Here is a 21,966-nt window from a genome sequence, read left to right as displayed (position 1 = left end):
ACTTAGAAAGGAGGATGCTATGGGTGGTAGTGTCAAAGGCGAAGTCAAGATAGATAACATCCACAACTCTCCCCTTGTCCACCAACACAGTTACTTCATTGTAGAAAGCCACCAGATTGGTCAGGCAGGACTTGCCCCTGGTAAAGCTCTGCTGACTCCCTTGAATCACCATTCTGTCCTCCATGTGCCTTGGCATTTCTTCTAGGAGGATCTGTTCCATGATCTTCCCCGGCACAGAGGTGAGGCTGGCAGGTCAGACCTTGCACAGTATGCTAGGAGCATGAGAAAGCCTGTGACAGAGACGTAGATGGTATGAAGGAATCTTCTAATACACTGTGCATATGGTTATAGCAGACACAGAATTTGTACATCCATCCATAGACATTTTAATTTGCAAAGTCCGACTATGCCTGATTTCACCATTGCTTCTCCTAGTTTTAAATTGACAGCCTAGTGTAAGGCAATGGATACTTACCAGCAACTGTAAAAGTGGTGGCTATATCTTTCAGGAATCTATTAGTTTACTCTTCAGCTAGGTGGACATCACTCATCGCCATGCAGCTAGGTGGACTTTTTGTAAGAATGTATGTCACTGTTAATGACCGTGTTGCTTGCTGTTTGTTTCTTGGTTATACAATTGCTTGTACGCTGCTACTCTGTTACAAAATGATTTTCCCTGGTTCTCAGTGCTTAACCAAGTGCTTAGTACTTGCTTGATCAGTCCATGAGACCAAGTCTTTATTAGGTCATTTATTTTCCTAAAGAACATCATGGGAATAATACTATTTCTGGCTCCTACAGGTAATCTCAGGGGATTCCTGTAGCTCAGTGGTGTTTTACAGGGCTCTAGAGGCAAAGGGACTGCTCTGAAGAACTGTTTCTCCCCTTTCTGAAATCACAGCTGTTACTGTTCAGAGTCTGAACTGGAGCCTCTGTATTGAACTCCCACCAGCAAAACAGGATCTGTCTGAAGCTTTGTAGTGTGCAGAACCGTTATCTGAAAGCTAAATATAATGTGGGCTATTGCTCCTGGTTAATATGCCTGCCTTTTTACCCACTGCTCTGCTCTCCTTGTCCCTGTCTAGTTGGAGAATTGACAGCTGTGGCCTCAAGCAGGGTGTGTTTGGTAGCTGCAGGATTTGGATGCCAAGTTCTGGGATATCACGCTCACAGCGGCATTTGGGGCTGTGATAGGCGCTGGCATTGCACTGCCTGCAGCTGTGAGGCTCTCGCTGAGGTGGCGTCGGGTCAAGCTGCCTCCTCCGTGGCAGAGCCCATAGCTGATCACTTGCCACTTTCTGTACCAATTGCTTCCTGATATGGTATAAGAAATCCACGTGCAGAACTCTTATGGCCCCTGTGGATAGGGCTTGACCACCTTACGTTGATTTGCTTTAGATCTGTACTGCACCCACAAAATTATCTCACACGGTAAATGATATCACACAAAAAACTTGTGCTTCCAGTGCAAGCTTACTTTCAACTGGCTCTGGGCAAATTCTTCAGGAGATTTTCAGGGCTCGAATACTTTTTAATTAGGACATATTTGTTCCTGGCGATCTGCTGAATGTGTTCTGTGAATTGTAGGGAAATGAACATTCCCAGCATTTAGCTATGTATTTTATTACACCTGCTCTTGGTTGCCCATCAATTCACTGATGAATGACCCTCTGGCACCAGCTGCATGGCCATGTTACAGGAAAATGTTAATTTTCCACAAAGATAATGTAGCTTGCAGTGTGCTCAAGGAAGTCATTGCCTCCTCCAGAGTGCAGCTGGGAGCATCCTGCAGTCTGCATGTGGGAGCTCAGTACCAGGCACTGACAGCGTCTCTGGTAATTCCAGTCTTTTGAGTTCATCTCAGGTGCTTTTCCTGTGGAAAGCTGACTATAACAATGCCTGTTTCTACTTCTGCTCCTATTTATTGTCCATCTTGTTTGATTTTGTCTTTGTGATGTGATACACGGTTGTAAGTTTATGCAGGTGTGTGTTTGTGTAGGTATCCCAGAGTGGTGTACCAGATGCACCAGGTGAAATGGGTTTTATTTGACAAAGTGAACTAGACTGGTAAATGCAGTGATTCTTCTCCACACAGCCAATGAGGCAGTTGTAAAACAAAACCATAAAGCTTTCCCTGCTGTTTATTTTCTAAAGGGTATCATGATCACCAGAAGAATGAACCATCTGAAAAGCTCTGTAATGTGGAGACAAAAATTGAGTGAAAAAATTATTTTAATTATTCATTTCCCCAGCCCAAAACTCATCAGATAAAAAGAGTAAAAGTAGCAACATAGCGATTAGCAATATAGCAAGTAGCAATAGAGCCAGGTGACAGTTTCAATATGCTGTTCTAACTACTCCTTTATGTCTGAGATACTGAAAGCCCTGGGAAACTGAGGAAGGGATCTGTTTCCTTCACAGTTTGGAAACAGCCAGAACATACTGTCCTTGAATTAGATAACAGCAGCTCTTTGCCAAGGTAGGGAGAAGACCCTCCCTATTTGAATCGCTAGCTGATCTTTACCACTTTTGGAAAAAGGAAGCCTTCCAAAGCTAGCCAAGATAGCAAGAAGTCCAAAAGAAAGGGATAAAATACTAATTTATTGTCAGTTCATCTTGAGTCCATAGGTCAAATTAAACTAAGTCAGTTCTTTGCATTGATGTACTGGGACAGATAACTTTAAGATCATTTGGACTGATGCTGTGGTGAGCCCTACAAATGAGACTACTGTGCTATTTTTTTTGAATTTATCATGTGAGTGCTAGACTAAGGTAAATTGCTGTACTTAATACCTGCAGGTAAGCATCATATTTTACTCTGTAGAAACAAGTTTAAACAATTTCTGAAGTGATGAATGACTTTAGGTGTGAAGGAACTATTGTGCACGATATACTGAACCACTTGGTGAAAAATGGTGTGTTTGAGAAGTTTAGGTGTGGTACAGCCTGATGTATTTCACGTTTTATGGAGAACTTCCTGGTTTGGTCTAAGGGGAGGTGATCAGTTCTATTCACTTTCAAGTAACTTATTTACATTCTCAGGCCTCGATCATATCATATTTTATTGTGAGTCTGTGGGTTAGTTCTAGTCTGAGCTACATTTGTTTTTTAAGGGGAAAAAAAAAATCCTGCTATTAAGAGATTTTTCTTTCTGTTTTTAAAACATTACTATACATCTAGAATGGTAAAATTAATTACTTTATTAACCATTCTTTACCTGACTGCAGTGAAATGATCTCTTCTTCCAGAAAAGATCCTTGTGGTATTGGCATGTCAGACAATTCTGTCTTCACTTTAGTGAAAAAAAGAGAATTTCTGGGATATGCCTTTGAGCGTGTTTTGGGTAAAGGCAAAAGGAGGAAATGCATCAGAGCTGGGCAGTTTGAGGGACATGTTCAGAAAGGACAATGTGTGTAAATGAGAGACTAAAAGACTATGAGTAAGACAGAAAGTGCTTCTGAGTTTTAATAAGGAAGAGAGAGCTTATTAATTTTGTTTCCGTCAGTGAGTTTGTCTGAGTCTGCCCTGGAATAGGTCAGGGCTGTGCTGGGATGGGCATCCTTACAGTCTAGCAAACACTCCGCTGGTGGCTGCTTGCAAAGAAGTGACACATTCCTTTTGAGCTGTTTAGGCTGTGTGCTCCTAGCTTGAACACTGAAGAAAATTGTGTGAGGAGGAATGGAAGGCAACAGAATTAGTAAAAGAGGCTCATGTGGAACGTACCACAGTTCCTGGGCAGGATCCTGTAATCCTAGATGGGATGGCATTATACTGTGCTTTCACATTGGTTGCCCTTTTGTATTCCAGAGGACTATTTGCAGAAGCAAATGCTGTTTGGCAGGAGTCTGGCCCTGCATAATTTACATTACTGTTATTGTGTTTTATAGCATGCAGAATAGAGACTCAGTTCTGAACAGAGTATATGGAAATGTGACTGCCATTTGTCAGTCTAGATTTAACTAGTAGCATTATCTTTAGCAGTGAAGATTGGGTGAGCAGAATGTGTGTACACACAGGCAGAAACATCAAGAAACAGTTGCTTTTAATGGAGAGTGGCCCAATTTATAACCAGGTTTCACGCTTCTTATTTTCCAACAGTGCAAGTCTTGACCCTTATCAATTCAGAGAAAAACGAGGGGCAAGGTGGAATTCCCAGAGATGGAACTTGTACAACTGTAGGTTACCAACTGATGCTGATGCTGTATCCAGCTGTTGTATCAGTATTTATTCTAGCACAGCACTGCAGAAATAAAACAAACAAACAAACAAACAAAAACAGCCCCCCAGTAGAATGAGAATGTCTCACAGTAGTTAGCTCAACAAAGCCTGCTGCAGTCAACATTTCATACACGTGTTTAAATCTCAGCACATTCAAAATTCTTCAAATCACTTATGCTTGTGCTGTAGAGCTTTGCTATTCTGGGCCTAAGGACTGTGAAAAAGGAGATTTTTTTTCCAATATTGGAAGAATTATCAGCTTGATGCACCTGGAATTTCTCTAGTTTATATGCCTGAAGAAAATGGACGTGAAAGAGCGCTGCATCACAACAGTAGCCTCTTACACCACTGATGTGTGCATCTAAATGACTGCAAGTTGTGAGAGATGCAGGCTCAAAACATGTTGCATCTGTTTGTTACAGCAGGTATTTTCAAATTCAGACCTGAGAGAGATGGTTGCAACTTCTTTGAAATCAGAATTACAAACACATACCCTAGATCTGAACTTCACCCTTACACCAATTTGTATTTCCCGTTGAAATATATCTGAGAAATCAAAGGGATGTATTTTTTTTCTCCCTTTTTGCATGAAATGTTCTGATGACAGAGTTTGTTTCTGGTGGTAAAACACATGGCTGTTAAAACGAATGCAACTAATCATGATTGAATAGGAATGGTTCATATAAACCTGCCTACATTCTCTGAGATATAAAACTTAGCGGGCATGCTGCAGGTATTTCTCAAGCAGGAGGGGCTGCTTTTCTAAATAGACTGTATTTATTATGGGTGGCTGGGTATCTGCATTCTGGCTCAGTTCCCTGTAGTAAGGAACTGACCACATTACTATTTGCAAACACAGGGTTCACTCAAGTGGTACTAAAAAGAGAAGAGGTGGGGCAAGCAGAGCTTTAAAAAGAAAAGAGGAGTCCATCCAAGCTTGTATGCAAAAAGCAACTGCGTTTTGGAGAAGGACGGTACCTGGAGATCTCACTCCCTTTACTCCACTGAGGGAGTTTTCCAAATTCACAGCTTTTCAGATTTAAACAGCAGCTTCACTTCTTGCAGGGAAATTCACAGTGATCTTTGCAAGCTTTACTTTTAAGCTGTGTTAAATTCGTGGCAAGAGTGTCAGGCATTTCATACTTGGCTTCCAAAAAAGAAAAAAAAAAAAAGGAAGAGAGAGGAAAAAAACCCGATGTGTGTGGGGAAGAGATCTCCTAGGAATTTCTTCAGGGTTGTAGTCAGACACAGTAAGGGCTAAAGTGACAAGAAAAGCAAGGCAAAGATAAAACCTGGTATTGTGATAAGATGTCTGAGTTTAAAATGGGAGATTGCAGAAACCTGTTTGGATTACACGTGTTCGTCTTGTCCTGGATATGACCAAGATATGAACACAAGCTAGTTTTTCTCCAGTGACAGTTCAAAACCCCTCAGGATTATGTTTCTCTTCCTTGTTGCTTTTTTGCCAGTGGTTTTTAAAATTGGTTTTGTCAGCCTCTCAGCTCTGCAGCACTGGAACTGTCCTAATGGATACAGATTAAAGACTGAAAACTCGGCTTGTATAGGTAAGTTGCTGACCTTTAACAGATTGAGAAAACTGCATTTGTATTCTCTTAATAGAGCTTTATAATTTTCAAAGAGATTTTTAGATTGCTTGTGTTTGTTCTGGCAGAACTGATAAGCCGGTTTCTTGGTAGCTTTGGCTTCTCAAAATGAACAGAACACATTTTATTTATGTTGTTTTTCAGCAGTCATTTGTCTGTCAGTTTAACTATCAGAAAGAAGGATAAAATTTTATATGATTGTTAAGAAATCAGAACTGTTCCCTAATTACCAAAATTCCTTTTCAAAGCTTTAGTATCTCTTTATTTTCAATACATGTGCATGCACATATTTATACTTCTGTATATATAAAATTCAAATAGGTGTATTTTTATATTTCTTTTTGCATATACAGAGAGTATTTTAATGATTATGTATTAGTAGATACTTAGATGTGGGCTAGATCTCTTTAAAAAAATACTCTTTCTATGTTTATTGGTGCATGCATATATGTGGGCTTCTGTTTAATAACATGTCTCATACAATACATGGATTGCAGTTTTATTTGATATTTATTTGATGTAGTATTAAAGTCTAGGTGAAATATATGGCACTAATATTAGTATAATCACTTCTAGTGATTGGGAACATGTAAAATGCAAGTTCCTGTTCTTTACAAAGTGTAAGACAAAGAATGACAGAACTCTTCTCCCTACCCTGCTACCTTGAAGTCAATTTTTTTTTTTTTTAGAAAGCCAGAGAAAATGAAGTCAAGAACTTTGCAGTAAGGAGGTGAGGAAACACTCTGTAAGAATTCAAGCAGACCTAGTATTTGAAGTTACTGCTTTTGCCTTGGATTGCTTCAGAGGCTCTGACTCGGTTCTTGACATGATTCCAGTGATTTAATAACAGGTGCCTCCTCTGTGCATTCTGCCAAGACATGCCATCTTGTAAGCAGAAAATAGAAGTATCTGCGTTAAACGCTCTCATAGGAAGAGAGGAGGAGCTAGGTATTTTTTGTGTACAAATGACTGAAGGTCTGTTTGAGAGCCAAACGCACCTAGGGTACTTCCACACCAATGTCTGAATTCAAATGAGAGGCATGCTTCTGAAAAGAATCTCCATACTGTCACCTCTTACTATGCTTGTCTTCACATCGCAAAGGACCCTCAAAGTGCACAGGCTGCATTCCCTTTAAGCAAATCTAAACCAGAAGGTCTTCCTTTAGGAGAGTACCTATCCTCTCTGCTACTTATGACCATCCAGTCCGTGGGACTAGACCAGACCTGGTTTTCTGTAACTTCAGCCTGACATCTATGCAGTGTGTGCAACATATCTGCAGCAACTGTTGCACTTTACGCAGCCTTTCCTATAGGGCGACGCTATTTGCTATTATGTACATATAGTCCAGCAGCTAATTAGTATGTGCATGAGTTATGACTTCTACATACCTGGATTACTCAATTAAGAGCTCATGTATAACAGGAGAATCCTACTGACTTGAAAGGAATTGCTTGGCTATCAAAAAGCACTCTAAATATTGACATTCAGAAGGCTGCAAAGCTGTATTTTTAAATTTCAGTTAGTTGACATATTTCACATACTGATGTACATCACTCTTCCATTAATGGAGAAATAACCTGTCATGCATTATGTCTCTTCTGTTGAAAATCAGATGCATTCCACTACACTATGAATGAGGGGAGACTATGTCAGGCACCAGAACAGAATGGCTTGTAGCTCAGCAAACACTGCAAGAAGCACTAATAGAACTCTTGTGTAAGAGCTCATGTTACTACAACATACTCTGAACAATCCAATGTAGTACAGAACAAATGAAAAATGAGGTATTCTGGGGTTACTTTTTCATTAGCAACCACTGGCTTACAGGGGACTAGGCAAAGGTGAAATTTTGACATGAAATGTAAGACTGAAGGATGCTTCAGTGGAATGGATTTCCTCTGTGTGCTGGATAAACAAATTGTATTCTGGCTGGAAGACCGGATGTATAATATTCTAGTTCATTAATTATGTGAGACAGAGGGTGCAGTGGAAGCAAGTGGTAGGAAGCTGGAGGCAGGCTTTGAAGGTAATAGTGGGGATAAAAGTGGTGAGTGGGAGACATGACTCATACCACTGAACTGTGAACAATGACAGCAAGCTGAACTGTGGCTTGGCGACCGTTCATTGGTGAGCTGTAATAAATATACCAATTGTAAAATGTTCTTTATTGTCTGTGACTGAGGTGGCATCCTGCCAGCCAAAAGGACTACCCTGAATCGAGAAGGTGTCAGCTCTGTTAGTGAGCTGTTACAAGCAACACTTACTGGAAAGTGTGTAGGCTTTTAGATTTGTTTTCCTTTCTGCCACTACAGGTGAAGATCTAGGTTGTCCTCTTCCTACGTTGCTAAAGAGCTCACTTCTTAATTAGTTCCTTTTATTTCTAGGGATAATCAAAGGTCAAAGACCTTCTCATCCTGTGGAAGGATAATGTAATCTAACCCTAAAGGTCTCACATAATTTTATACAGTTAGTTTAGGAGAGGTTATTTGAATCCTGACTTGATATGCCCAGAGAGGAAAGGCCTTTCAGAAGGACTGTGCATCCCACAACAGCAAGGTTCGTAAGAAAGAAAGTATGGGAGAACAAATAATAAGGTCAGAACAAGACTAGTCTGGTGAAAGAGCATATCAATTTAGCTGCAAGTTACGGTAGAAATGGAAGTGTATCTGCAATTTTTGACATTGCTATGTTGATTTAATAATTTATTTGAAGCTGATGTCAGGGCTTAGGACTCAGTTAAATAACTGATCTTTCTTGGACCTCAGTGAAAACACATAGTTGTGAAAAAACATAGTTGGTCTTGGGAGATCTTTGATTTTTAATATATGAGACCATGTAAGCATACATAGTACACCAGGGAATGAGCCTTAATGCCTAGTAGAATCAGTTGCCTGTGCTTTGCCAACACTACTTTTTATTCTCCCATGGTGTGTAGATGCTTTCCCAACTCAAGACTAGAAGTTTCTTATGTGGCACTGTGTATCTGAAGAGGCCCCTGGAGCAGACCCCTGTATTATCAGTTTTGGACCAGATACTAGTGCCTGTTAGTCTTGCGCTACCCTAGTTAAATATATTATAGTCTGGATACTACAAGACCGAAGGGATTTTGGCTTCAGGGCTCACTTTGCAAGTTTTAAAAGTGAAAGAAGGTGGTTATTAGCAAAAAAAACCCAACAAAACACAAACCAAAACCAAACCCAAAAATATCATGTAAAAGTTTTTGAAGAAGGCAAAATGCAACCCACATTACCGAAGTTTTATGGAATTGCAAGTTCTTAAATTCTGTGCATCTCTACTAGCTTCTGACCTTAGCTGATCAGGCCTTGTCACTACTTCAGGGCTAGCATGCTGCACATTCCCGCAGAGCTACAGCCTCCAATTGAAGGTGACAACTGCAGCTATCTAGGTCAGTTCTTTTGGTCAGATGCTTCTTTCCGTGTCTCAAGCTATCCTCCATTCTTTCTTGCTGTTCACTACTCTCCTGCCATGGAGCACTAGTGGTGCAGAATATTGTTATTACTCTTGGTGTTACATCTTTAAATTCACCTTAATTAGCCAAATCCTGGCTTCAGTTTGCTCCATATAGCCTTCTGTCAAAACTTCTTATGTTGTATTCTGAGAAATGTGAAATGCCAAACCCTCACTAATTCACAGCATCCTTTCTTGGCTAGCATTGCATAAGGAGCAGTAGGAGCCAATGAAACTCTTAGGGAACTGTATTGTCTACTCCTGTCATGACACAGAGGTATACCTGTTGAGATCCCACTGTATCCCTCTGTATTTTAGAAGAGCTGCAGTTGAGGCATGCTTGTTTCCTTGTTTTCAGTAGCTGTCTTCTAGCTGCATCCCTTCATATGATACTGCCTTGAGGAAAAATACTTAGAAATATTGTTACCAAATAGTAGCTAGGAATTCTTGAACATGGGTCTGAACCCACAGACAGATTCACAAGAAGATTCCCATTGAATTCTCTGGAAATTGGATCCAACTGAATGTGGGCAAATACTATATTAAGTTGTTAAAACTTAGATCAAAATAGGAAGGCGGAGATGATGTTACAAGAAGTAACAGAAATGGTGTCACACATCAAATGAAACTTAATCCTGAAGAAGGATAAGGGCCAGACTCCAGAACCAATGACTAATACTGCAGAACTCACATTTTACTGCACAGTGGAAAATAGCAGATATTAATTTCATGTTCTGTTTCAAACAAAACTGTTTACTTTCTATTGTCTAATTTGAAACCTGATTTTAAAGGGATCTTGATGACAGTATTTGCTGATGCCTTTCAAAGAGAGCCAGATGATAGCCTCATGAACATCTTTGAAAGGCAAGCCAATGACATTATGTTGGAAGTTGTATGATTTAGGAAGTAGAGGTCCCTTCTGTAGTTACTATTTACAACTAGAATTTATTTGAAAGAAAAATACTGTTTTTTTTTCTCTGTTATAGTGCCCAAGATCTGAGTCCTGAAAGGTAGAAAATTAAAGATATTTTAGTTCCTTGAGATCTTTTTTTTTTCCATTTCTCTTCAAGATGTCTACAAGTGGTTTGTGAATTTTATTGCAATTCTAAATTTGATTCTACTCTATACTTGATTAAATCATGTGATTCCTCTTGTTGTCATATCTGTAATATGATCACCTCTGTGGCTCCGGTCTGAAAAAGTCCAGGAGTTGAAAACCACCTTCTTGTATTCACATTGTATTTCTTACCACAGTAATTGAGCACTTCACAGACTCTATCCTCTCAAAAACTATGAGTGATCAGATTACACTTTAAACCCCATTTAAAATCAGAGAGAGAGGATACTGAGCTGTGCGTGATGTGGTTTGTTGTGCTGTGCTGATATATGGAGTATCTGTCTCCATTTCTGGCTATCTTCTGGTTTTTTTAGCTATATGCTTTTAACAAAATATCTAAATGGATGGACTGATTTGTTTCTAATCTGGGTGAAATTTTATGTACAATCTTGTTGAAAATATTACAGTGGTGGCTAGATACAGCAGATTGCATTAATCCCCAGTCCAGTTCCATAGGAATCAAATTTGAGTGAGATTGAGTGTGCACTTGCACATGTATTTTTAAATATATATAATGTATGTATTTGGGGCCACAATGAAAGCAACTTCTGGCTCACTGTGGTTTCTCTGTATTCCTGACAGGCATACTAATGCTTCACCTTCTGCAATCAGAGCATTTCTCAGGACTCTCAATAAAGTAGCATATTTGTATGCAAAGTCATTGAGAGCTGCCAACATCATGATGACATGATTCATCGTTTTTGCTGATTCTCAAGGCATTTTTTGCATAAAGAAGCCTTTGAGAACTGAGCAGAACCTCATTCTTTCCTTTCAAGACTGGCTGTCAGGGCACTGCAGACAGCTTTTGTGTCCACTAAGCCGATTTCTTTCACAGGGTAAAGTTCCCACTGGGGGATGTGGTTGCCAGGACACGTAAAACAGCTACAGCAGGACACAGCTCTGTGCTTTGCTTTGGCACTGAAAGTGCCAGTGAAGGCACTGCTAGTTACACACCGTGGATGGTTTCATGACTGAGTTCTCCTAAACCTTAAGAAACAGCCTTTTTTTTTTTTTCCTCCCTACTTTAAGCAGAGAAGAGAGCATGCAAATCACAGGGTGCTCTTCCATTGTAGGCACCGTACGAGCTGAATGTCCACAGCACTGTGGTGTCTTTTACAATAGTGCTATGTCTGTGGGCGCTTCCTGTTGACTGCTGGAAGGGACATTCTCTGGTGACTGAGCTGCCTGTCACCACTGCATCCCTTGCCTTTTATTGGGCTGTAATTCTTCCACTAGAGCCTTTCTTCAGCTGGGGTGATTGCACGGTTTTCAGTATGTGTGGGATTTGCTTTATTACGTGAACTTTAGTGGTGATGAAAATGGGCACACTGATAACCCTGAAATCCTTTCTTCACATGCAAGCAGTGTAGTTTCTTGTAGCCTGGTCAATCAGTATGCTCTTTCTTGGAGAGTTAGTTTTGTACACTCATATAAAGCTAGAAAATGCACCCTGTAAATAACAGGCCATTGTCCAGTTGTGTTGGTACGTAGCTCACTAACTTGTGCTTGCTTAAAGCTTGTCTTTCCAGTCTGATCTTGGTGTGAGAATATCCACTGATGTTTTTTAGACCCTCATATTTTTTTCTCCGTGGGTAGTTCCCTTAGAGAATCGTAATTCACAATGGTGTAGCATTGGAACATGTTGGTGGAGTCACCAAACCTGGAGGTGTTCAAAAAATGTGTGGACATGGTACTTCAGGACATGGCTTAGTCATGGTAATGTTGGGTTGATGGTTGGACTTGATGTTTTTTTGAGGTCTCTTCCAACCTTAATAATTCTATGATTCTGTGCTAATTTCTGTTAAAATGTGAATTTAACATCTAAATTTGATTTCCCTGGCTTCAGTTCTCAGCCATCAGTCCTTATCATATCTTTGTTGCAAAAGATAATAGTGCCCTTTAGAAAATCTGGTACTTTTTCTTTTGAAGGTGTTCATATATTGTGATCCCAGTCTGCAAACTTCCCACTTCTTTCTGATAATCTAGACAGACTGAGCTCTTGAAGAATCTCAAAGAAAGGCACTTCTCCTTGCTGTCAGATCAGGCTTTTTATCGTTAGTGTATAAAATTTCTAATTTGCCAGGATCCTTTGACAACCTACATCTGAAAGATACAAACAGCATGCCAACATATTTTGACCAATGCCATATACAGAAGTAAAATAATTTCCCCACTGTCATTCATTTTTCCTGTGTTTATATGTGTTGTGATTTGAACTTTCTTGCCCAGGAAACATGCTAAGAGGTCAGCAGATCAATACAAATCCTTTTCAGAGTAAGCAACCTTCCAGACACAATCCGTGGGTCAGGCTTATCTTTCTTATTCTCATTTTATGTGTTCTTTGTTGTGATCAAATAATAGTTCTTCCATCCGTATTCCACGTTGCTTGGTCAAATGAGCTCTGTCTTTGGCAATCTTACATCTACACAGTTACCTTTATCACCCATACTGGTAATTTCCTCAGAGAAATAGCATCAGGTTTATTTGATAAGCCACGATTGTCATAAAAGTCTGTTGAGTAACACAAACTACATTACAGCCTTTATCAACAAATTCTTACACCTGTTTTGGTACTGGTGACTAGATCAGATTAACTGTCCACCTTAGTCAGCCAGTTGCTCCATTTGAAAACCAGTGCATGAGGGAGAGATACAAATGGTGTTCATGCCTGCAGACTTGTTCACATCTCTGCTAACACTGACAGCAGCTGTGACAGTGAGCTGAGGTCATCAAAGCTCTCCCAGATGGGCTATCCAAGAGTCCTTTAGTTTAATGACATCCAGGCAATGTTAGCCAGGAGTAGCTAGTTTTAAAGTGGCAACCTGGAGTTCACAGTTTCTGTAGCCCATTAACAAACTTCTAAGCCAATCAAACCTTTCTAAAGGGGATTTGGAGGAGTTACTCCTTTAATGCTGTGGAGAATGGCATGCACATCCCTTGTATGTGTGGGAAAATATGCTCCCGAAAGCTGATTGTTTGAAGAAGATTGTGGGCTAGAATTAGAGTTCTTTTTGGAATTAAGTTGTTGAAAATGCCTCTGCTTTACCTTCATAATCTGTTCAACAGACATCAGTTGCATGTGCTCTGATTATGTTTCATATGTTGCCAAATTAGTTCATCTGCTATGTGGAACATAATGTTGTTGAAAAACTCTGAAAACAGTATGGAAACTTTCCCTAGTCTGTACAGACATGTTAGGTGTGTACAGCGTTGTAAGCGTTGACATTCTTTTCCAACAGCTTTGATATCTGACACAGAAAAAACCCTTAAACAATTCTGCTGCGTGTAGTTTTTTAGAACAGTTAAAGGAGACAGGTTCCCAGACCCATGGGGTATCAGAGATCTGGTTGCTTCTCTCTCCTCAGATCACTGAGAGAGAAAGTTCCTTTCAAAGTGTTGGTGTGAGCTGGTTAAATTGTAGTTCCTTGTGGTTATTGTGAGGTGCCATTTCTGACCTTCTTTGAACTAGGGGAATCCTCACCTCACAGTCACAGACCTCCTGAAGCACTGTCATAATTTTCATTTGATACAAATGATCACCTAAGTTATGCAAGGAGATGTTCTTCTTCCATTGCTCTAAATTATTGATCAGGAATACAGAAAAAAAAATAGAAAAATTGTTATGAGCTATGCTTGAAACAACTCAATGCATCTATGTAGCTTTGGTTACGAATCAATGTCCTTTAGGGACTTAATCAAATGTGTCTCTTTAAAATAATTTGTTTTGATTCCTTTTTCCTGCACTTGCAAAAGTCAGACAATAAAACACAGAGCAAAAGCCACTGACATCAAACAGATCTTGGGCAAGGAAAAAGTGGCTCCTTAGAGCAACCCTCATAGTGGTTCTTCAAGGAATGTACCAGGTTATAGTATTGCCAGATTTCAAGCACCTTGGGATATTGCCATCAGATGCATTTTCAGTAAGAACTGAAGTTTTTCTCAGTTTCCTGGGACAATCATCCATGGTACTGCCAAATTTCTTTACCCCTTAGTGTAAAATACATTTCTCAGTTGTGAGCTTTTTTTTTTAAAAAAAATAAAGTTCTTAATTACTTCCTCAGCCTCTGATAAAATACAATAAATATGTCCAATTTCTTTTAACTCCTAAAGACTCCAGCCTAATCTATTAGTTAAAAGCCCCGTTTCTAATGAGTTTGCTTGTTGCCTTGGTTTGGGCCTCTTGTTGTCAGAGTGTAGTGGGGGTTTTAATGTTTTGTATGTATTTTTGAGATTTGACTTGATCCAAAATGAGTCCAGTGTCGAACTTCGTGCTATGGCAGCCTGTTTGCTGCTTTGCTTTTTTGCAGAATTTATTAATTTGTTGGCAAAATTATTACTGTGGAAAGAGGGATAAAGATAGAAGGAAGCAGTTGCAGGCAGCTTTTGTTTAGGAAATGATAATGAAGAACACAGAAATGGAGTGCGAGTCAAGTCTTTTCCCTGTGTTTGGGCAATCGGAGACCAGAGCACCCAGACACTAGGGAAAATGGTAATTTCCCTGGACAATCTTCTAAAAAAAAAAAAGAAAAAAAAAGAAAAATCACTGTGTGTGTGACAATGAACAAAACAATAATTCTGACACCAATGTATGAAGCAATACAGTCACCCTCCTCTCCTTTTTTGACAGAGTATTAAAGTTTGGAACCAGTTTATTATTAGATAACTATGTCAAGGGTATTCTTTCTCTTTGCTGCTTTTCCTAGATGAATTTTCCTAATTTGTTCAAAATCATGTTTCAGATATTGATGAATGCCTTGAAGGTGGTTTGGGAATCTGTGGCCAAACCTGTACCAATGTTCCAGGGTCCTACATCTGCTCCTGTTTGCCTGGCTACACTTTGGATATCAACAAACGGTCTTTTCTCAGTTGTGAGCACTAAAAATGCTATGTGAATGGTAAGGTCATTTGCTTTTTTGATGACTAAGAAAGAGCTTTTGATCCGCATAATTTTTCAAACTAAACTATGACTGGCTAGTTGCTACTGGACAGTGACCAGAGTGCTCTGGTTCACTGATGGGAAAACTGTTTCTTCTACTGTGTGGGTAAGTGGCAGGGCCAAAAGTGGGTGCCATGGAAGAGTGATAGTGAAGAATAGAAGGTATGATGGTGGAAAGATGAATGAATATATGAAAAAAAAAAACAAATTAAACTAGGACTTTCTGTTTAGTAGACATACTCTCTGTATGCTTGGAATTGCTAACTTTCTTATCCCATCCTTGCCACTTTCAGGAAAACATGGCAGCACACAAGATGTTGCTACCTTTGCTTCCTTCGGTCTGTTAGTGTTGATGTCTTTCCAGTGTGCTTAGGTTCTATGAACGGTGCTGTGAAATCATAAACAGGAAGCCCTTATTTTTGCTTTGGCCCATCGGCAGTTTCTTAATAAACATGAGTGCTACTGTGAGTTCTTTCTGTCCCTTGCTTTGCCCTGGGTTTATAAATTGATTTTTGAATGTGTAAGATGCATTTAAATATTAAAAGTTTTTAATGCTTCTAAGAGAAAAATAGCCACAGATATGGCCTTTGAATAACCTTCATTTTGTCCTCAACTGATGCTATCTAAAACTAGTTGGATTTTATGGATTGGTTTAACCCCATATTACTTCTGAAGCAGGAGGTGAGAGCACTCTGAAATTCACCTCTCACCTCTTCACCTTGGTTTCATGAATGGCTGTTTTTGGTTCCTGCCTGGGAGATGCTACAGCTCCCTTCTGATCCAGGAGCTCGGATTTTCTTTTTCTCACTAATGGGACTCTCGCTAATGCAGGGAGGGGATGTGACAGGGCATGTTTCTAGCTCAAGAAGTAGGAGGTATACTTGAGTCCCTGTGCATGTAGTCCTTGGAACCATGGACATAACCAAAAGTACTCTGTGTAGCTCCCAAATTGGCATGAACACAATTACTTCAGTCATCTCCTAGAATTATCATTATTGACAGCAACATGTGACTCACAAAGACCCAAGCTGGTCTTTTGTAGCCCTCTATCCTCTTAAATAGATTAAAAAAAAAAAAATATTTTTTTTCTAAACTTTTCACTCCAGAACTCAAGAGAAATGAAAACAAACATTACCTCCTAGTGATATCTGTGCACAGATATCTTTCAAAGAACAATCCTACCTTAATATTCGATTACTTCAATTTTTAAATATGTTATTACTAGCATTTATGGCACCAATAGAAAGTGACTGATGGTTCAGGAGCTACTGTGATGGCTAAGAACATTTATGCTAGTTATAAACCCCTCTGTAGGTGGTACACCAAGTGAAATTCCCTCAAGTTTTAAGGACAGGGAGCTACCTGATGCGGGTGTTGTTTCCCTATTCATTAAACCCCTGATAAAAATTAAGTACCAAATCTGACTGGTGCCTCCGCAGTCAAAGCTGGATTTATCTGGTCCCTATTCCATTTGCAACCCCCATTCACAGGCATATCATAGGAAATTCAGAGAGTGGAAGAGACAAAACCAAAGTGTATAAATGCTCTTGGTCAGCCAATTTGCAAAAATGCAGGCCAGACGGCTGTCAGATTCCTGAGATAAACCAGCTTTGCTACACTTCACCGTTCATTTACCATTTACGTAAAGCAAGTCTTCATAGTTTAAATATTCTCACATGCAGTTGCTCAGTGCAAATTGCAGCAGAAAAAAGGAGTCACTAACATCCTAGAAGCAGCTGTTACAACTGGTTTGTAGCTTGAAAACTTGACAAAACTTGAGTCTGTTAATATAGAAATAGTGTGCTGATAGTCTTCCTTGTGACCACAAGAAAATTATATCTTGGGTATTTGTCAGAACTTTTTTTGCTTGGAGAAATCAAAATTGGTTTCGTTCTTCTGCTGTGAAAGGGGTTCTATCAAACAACCCTGCAACCATGGTGAAGGTGGAGCATCTGGCTAAAATTTGTACAGCTGATATCTGTTGAGTTTAAAGCCTTGGGTTGCATGCCAATCATAAAAATATTAAACAAAAAGGTTGTAAAACTCCTCAGGAAATCCAGTTAAATTTTCAAAATCATAGGTGCAAGAGAACTGATGATAGTATGTCTTTGGTGACATTCATCCATGGTAAACGGAGTTACTTCTGCGTTGCAGGAAGATCAATTCAACAAGTGATTAGAAGGCTTGAAAGATATCATTCTGTTGGACCTATAGCAATAATTCCATTTCAAAGTCACGTGGTTAGAGCATTACTTCTATGTCATGATGTGTTGCTTCAGGCAACCATGTTATAAATCACCACAATTACCACCACAATGTGCTTTCTTCTTTGAATGTTGTTTTGGTGGTAAATTAAAGACCAGGCTGTATATTCCCACATTTTTATTTCCTTTTTTAAGTTAGAAAAAAACTCCCATGTTTCTTTTTCAAGTGAAAGCTAAAATGTGACTGTCTACTTAAAAGCTCCTTTTCTCTGCTACGCAGTGGATAGGCATCCATAATATTCAAACTGTTGAAATGAAAACCATCCTAGTTTAGAAATGCAGTTAAGGTTACTTGGGCAATCTGAGCCCTGCCCTGTGGTGATACCCTAAAAATAACAAAGAAGGTTTCACAAAACTGACATAGTGTAATCTGAAGCCCTAACCGTTACGTCCTACTAATTGTACTTCTATACTTGTCACCTTGTTTAAAGGCTGCATTAAAGTTATTTGAATCATCCTCAGTGTTCATAACCTTCAACTTTAATTGGATATCTAGGGTTTGGGGCTTAATTGGAACATCTTTCATTTTAACATATTTGATATTAAGTTACAGACACACTCTTACCCTTCACATAGTATGAACATAGCTTTTGTCTGGAAGGAGTTATTACTGTTGAGATGTAGCATTTTTAAGTACAGATCTTCTGTGTTCCTTCAGCCCTCTGCATCACAAGAAACCTCTACAGTATCTAGCTTCTTCCTTTGCCCTGTCTTGGGATCTTCAGTTTCCCTGTTTAGATGGTTAAAGTGAGACTCCAGACCACCTCTCCGTGATAAATTCTTGCTACAGCATAATAGTTGAAAACGGTCTTTAACTTGGAGACACATCCGTGGCATAATTCTTTCAGCTTTTCTTTGTACACATGCAATAGTTCTTCTAGCCTCTGGCTAGACTGGAGTATTTGGGACGAGTGGTAACAACCACTGCAATCTCAGCTTCACAACTCACACATTTGACCTAACTTTCAGCATTACATGTGAAACAACTGTTAGATTTGTATCCTCTTGGTTCTCTGTGGTATGCCTAGAAAGTTATCATTAAAATATTAGAGAGATGGTTAGATCCTGAACTTTCTCTTTGGCTAGTATAATACCGATGAGAACTTAAAGCAGCAAAAATGCAGTGCTTATTTGGTCTCTTTTTGTATTCTCCCCACCAGACCCTGTACCATTCCTACTTTTTAACCATGGAAATGCCATCTTTAGAATTGACACTGAAGGGACCAATCATGAAAGATTGGTGGCTGATACTGGTCGGTCAACGCTTATGGATTTTCATTATATAGAAGAGAAAGTGTATTGGGTAGACTCTGAAAGGCGACTGCTTCAAAGAGTTCACCTGAATGGCACAAAACGAGAGGTAAAGTAATTGGTTCTCTGCAGTTTTCCAAGTTAATGGGCATAAAACTCTCTATGGAAACTATGTGCTCTTTAGGTACAATTCTGTTATTCCTATTCATTGATTAACACTTCACACTTTTTTAACGGTTTTTACTGTCATGATAGTTATGGTCCTGAGTCCAAGCTCGTTTACTGGCATTCACAGTATGTTTAGTATTTCTGTGGATCAAGTAAAAGAGAGTTAAGAATGAAGGAGTGGGAGTTTAGACAAACTAAAGCCTTGAAGACAATAATGTTTCTATCAGTTTTAAATTAATCCCTGGCATGAGGGAAGTTTGTCTTCCAGATTACTGTAACTCAAACTGGCACAAATGGTGTGAGAAGAATGTCCTTGAATTCCTACTAATTTTCTTTCTCAAACGTTTTATTGGTTTCTATGGTTGCATAAATGCTTCTTTTAGTACTTCAACCTTTGTTCTGCAAAAGCTGTGTGGTTCATTGCATCTGGATGATTAAGAAGGGCAGATAGGCTGTTGTGGCTATGCTGTGAGAACCTTCTTTTATTTATTTGAGAGGTTGATAGTGATCATATACCTACCTATGTGGAGTCTTCACTGAAGTATTTTTATGCTGATTTTTAAGGATCATGGTCCAGGAATGTTATGTTAAGAAGCCCTCTATTTGTAATAGTATAGGTCTGGGTGTTTCATAGTGTGAAAAATGCAAAAATTTGTAGCTGAAATTTTAGTCCAATGTATTTCTCATGGAGTACAGTTTCTCCTTTTGCAGTGGGTAACTCAATTCATAAAAGTTAGGTGTTAAGTACAAAGATCAAATGAAAGTGATTAAAGAATAACAAAAAGAAATACCTACAGATCTGAGAGAAGATGAAGCAGGTGAACGAATGAAATGGAAAGCTGCAGTCTGGTGCTCTATTCCCTGTACTGAAGGTCATTTATAGTTATCATTAGGATGCTTCTTATTGGCAGATTTCTCTTTTTGCTTACAGAGACTATGTTACATAGACAAAGGTGTTTCAGGATTTGCTATTGACTGGATAAATCAAGACATTCTCTGGGCCAACAGACAGAAAGCAACCATAGAAGCAACAGACATGAATGGGAAGCAAAGGCGAGTTCTTCTAAGAGAGGTTGGTCGTCCCACAAGGATTGCCCTTGATGCTGAGCAAAGGTAATTTTAACTAGGTTAGTAATTTCATTGAAATGGACTCAAAATATGCAAAGTGCTATGATTGTGGTTTGTAGGCTGATGTGCTAGTCTGTGCACAGTTTGATACCTTCTTGAACTTTGACAAAAGAGGATAAAAGATTAATAAGCATATAAGAGAGAAATAGAAAGTGCATAAGAAAAGTCAACCGAAGTCTAATACAGAATCTACAAGTCATGGTCATTGGGGAATATTTTGTTAGTGAGGAGAGCTGAGGGAAGAGGCATTGCTGGTCCCTTCTCAGAGACAGCAAAGTTTCAGGGCAGCAGAAAGCAGTTGCAAATGAGCAGGGGGATGATGCCTGCAAATACCCCTTGTGCTCCAAACCTGGCACACTTAGACTATAAACTGGTATGTTTTCTGAAAAAAGATCTGAAAAAACTTGCAGTTTTGTTTTGTTTCCCTTATCTCTTTCTCAGTTGCTCTGAATATTGCTTCTGAATCTACTGTTGCTATTTTGTGTCACTAGTCTGGCCTTCATAAAGATGCTTGTTCCAGGCTTCAAGCCATTTACACTGAGAACCGTGCTAACAAAAGGTATTTGGCCCTCTGAAGAATTATCAATATGAATTGTCTCAGTGATGTCTTTGTGATAATTTCCATTTACACACAAACCTCTCTGATTAGAGTTGCAAAAATAAAAACTTGAAGAGACTTTGAGATGCTTCTGTTTTGCACAGCAAATTGTGGTTTTGTTGCCACTTTTGCAGTAAAGTTGCTCAACAGTGTGTGAAACTATTTTAATATTCAGGCTGACATTACCTTTTCTGTACATCTATACATAAACCAATCTTCTGATGCTAGTAGCATTACTATTAGTCTTTGGAGTCTTGTAATTTGTGTAGGATTTAAAGGCCTGAACATCAGCCCATACATTTTTTTTTTTTTTTTTCTGATCTGCTTTTGAATGTAGTGTTTACCAATCTTGAAAATATCCAAAAGTCCTGAAACCCAGTGTCAAATGTCACTGAAACATGTTACAAACGGATTTATTTGCTGAACTTATGCAAAAGTTTGGGGAGACTCCAGTGCATATATTCACCTAGGTGTGATTCAGCATGCATAAAATCTTTATTCATGTGCTTACAGGGAGACCACTAAACCAGTAATAAACTGTAAAGAAAGTAGACTCCAAGAAGTCTAACATAATTTTTATGTATGGTATTTTGCTTGCATGGAAACTCTGAGGGCTTTCTTTTTAATGTGAAGTGAATTAAATAAAATCTCCCAGTATGTTTACATACACAGACATAAACATGAACTAAATTTGGTATTTAACAATGTCTTCCTTCAAATGTGGGAACCTAGAGTAATGAAGGTCAATGTGATACCCTAATAATAGAGTTTTTTTCTGAAAAGAAGTCTGGATATTAACTGTGACAGGATTATTTTAGTAATAATAATATAACTATTGCTGTAAGATTGTTTTGATTTTTTTAAATGGTGTTTAGAAATGCTGAAAAAGAAGGATTAAGACTGAAGAGAAATAGGGTGCAAATACAGTAAAGGCTGGGAATTACCCAGACTGGGTTCTAATCTTCATTTTTCTGTCTTCCTGTTTGTTCATATCATAGACTGTCCCTGCACTGATTTGCAAAAGTTGTACATAAGAGGCTATAGCCACCTTTGTTTCTTAGCTTCTTTACCTGTAAAAAGTGAATCCTAGCACTTGTCCAAACTTCCAGAATAGTGATGTTTCTTAATAGGTGCTACAGAAATGCAAGCAGATATTAATAAAGTGTTTTAACCTATACAGTGCTAACCTATGATAACTATAGACTATGTAACC

The 21,966-nt window shown here is 39.0% G+C and overlaps 1 protein-coding gene across 1 annotated transcript in view; it reads left to right on the top strand.

Annotated features, from left to right (window-relative positions):
* The first annotated feature begins 5,656 nt into the window (after positions 1-5,656).
* The window catches only part of EGF (epidermal growth factor), a 60,123-nt gene continuing 43,813 nt past the window's right edge, over positions 5,657-21,966 (top strand). Inside the window, 4 exon segments of the mRNA XM_008940055.1 lie at positions 5,657-5,783; positions 15,148-15,303; positions 18,769-18,968; positions 19,959-20,140. Of these exon segments, the coding sequence (XP_008938303.1) occupies positions 5,657-5,783; positions 15,148-15,303; positions 18,769-18,968; positions 19,959-20,140 (665 nt within the window).

Source organism: Merops nubicus, unplaced genomic scaffold (assembly GCF_000691845.1).
Source record: "Merops nubicus isolate BGI_N331 unplaced genomic scaffold, ASM69184v1 scaffold14855, whole genome shotgun sequence".
Lineage (NCBI taxonomy): Eukaryota > Metazoa > Chordata > Aves > Coraciiformes > Meropidae > Merops > Merops nubicus.
This window is presented reverse-complemented; position numbering and strand designations above follow the sequence as displayed.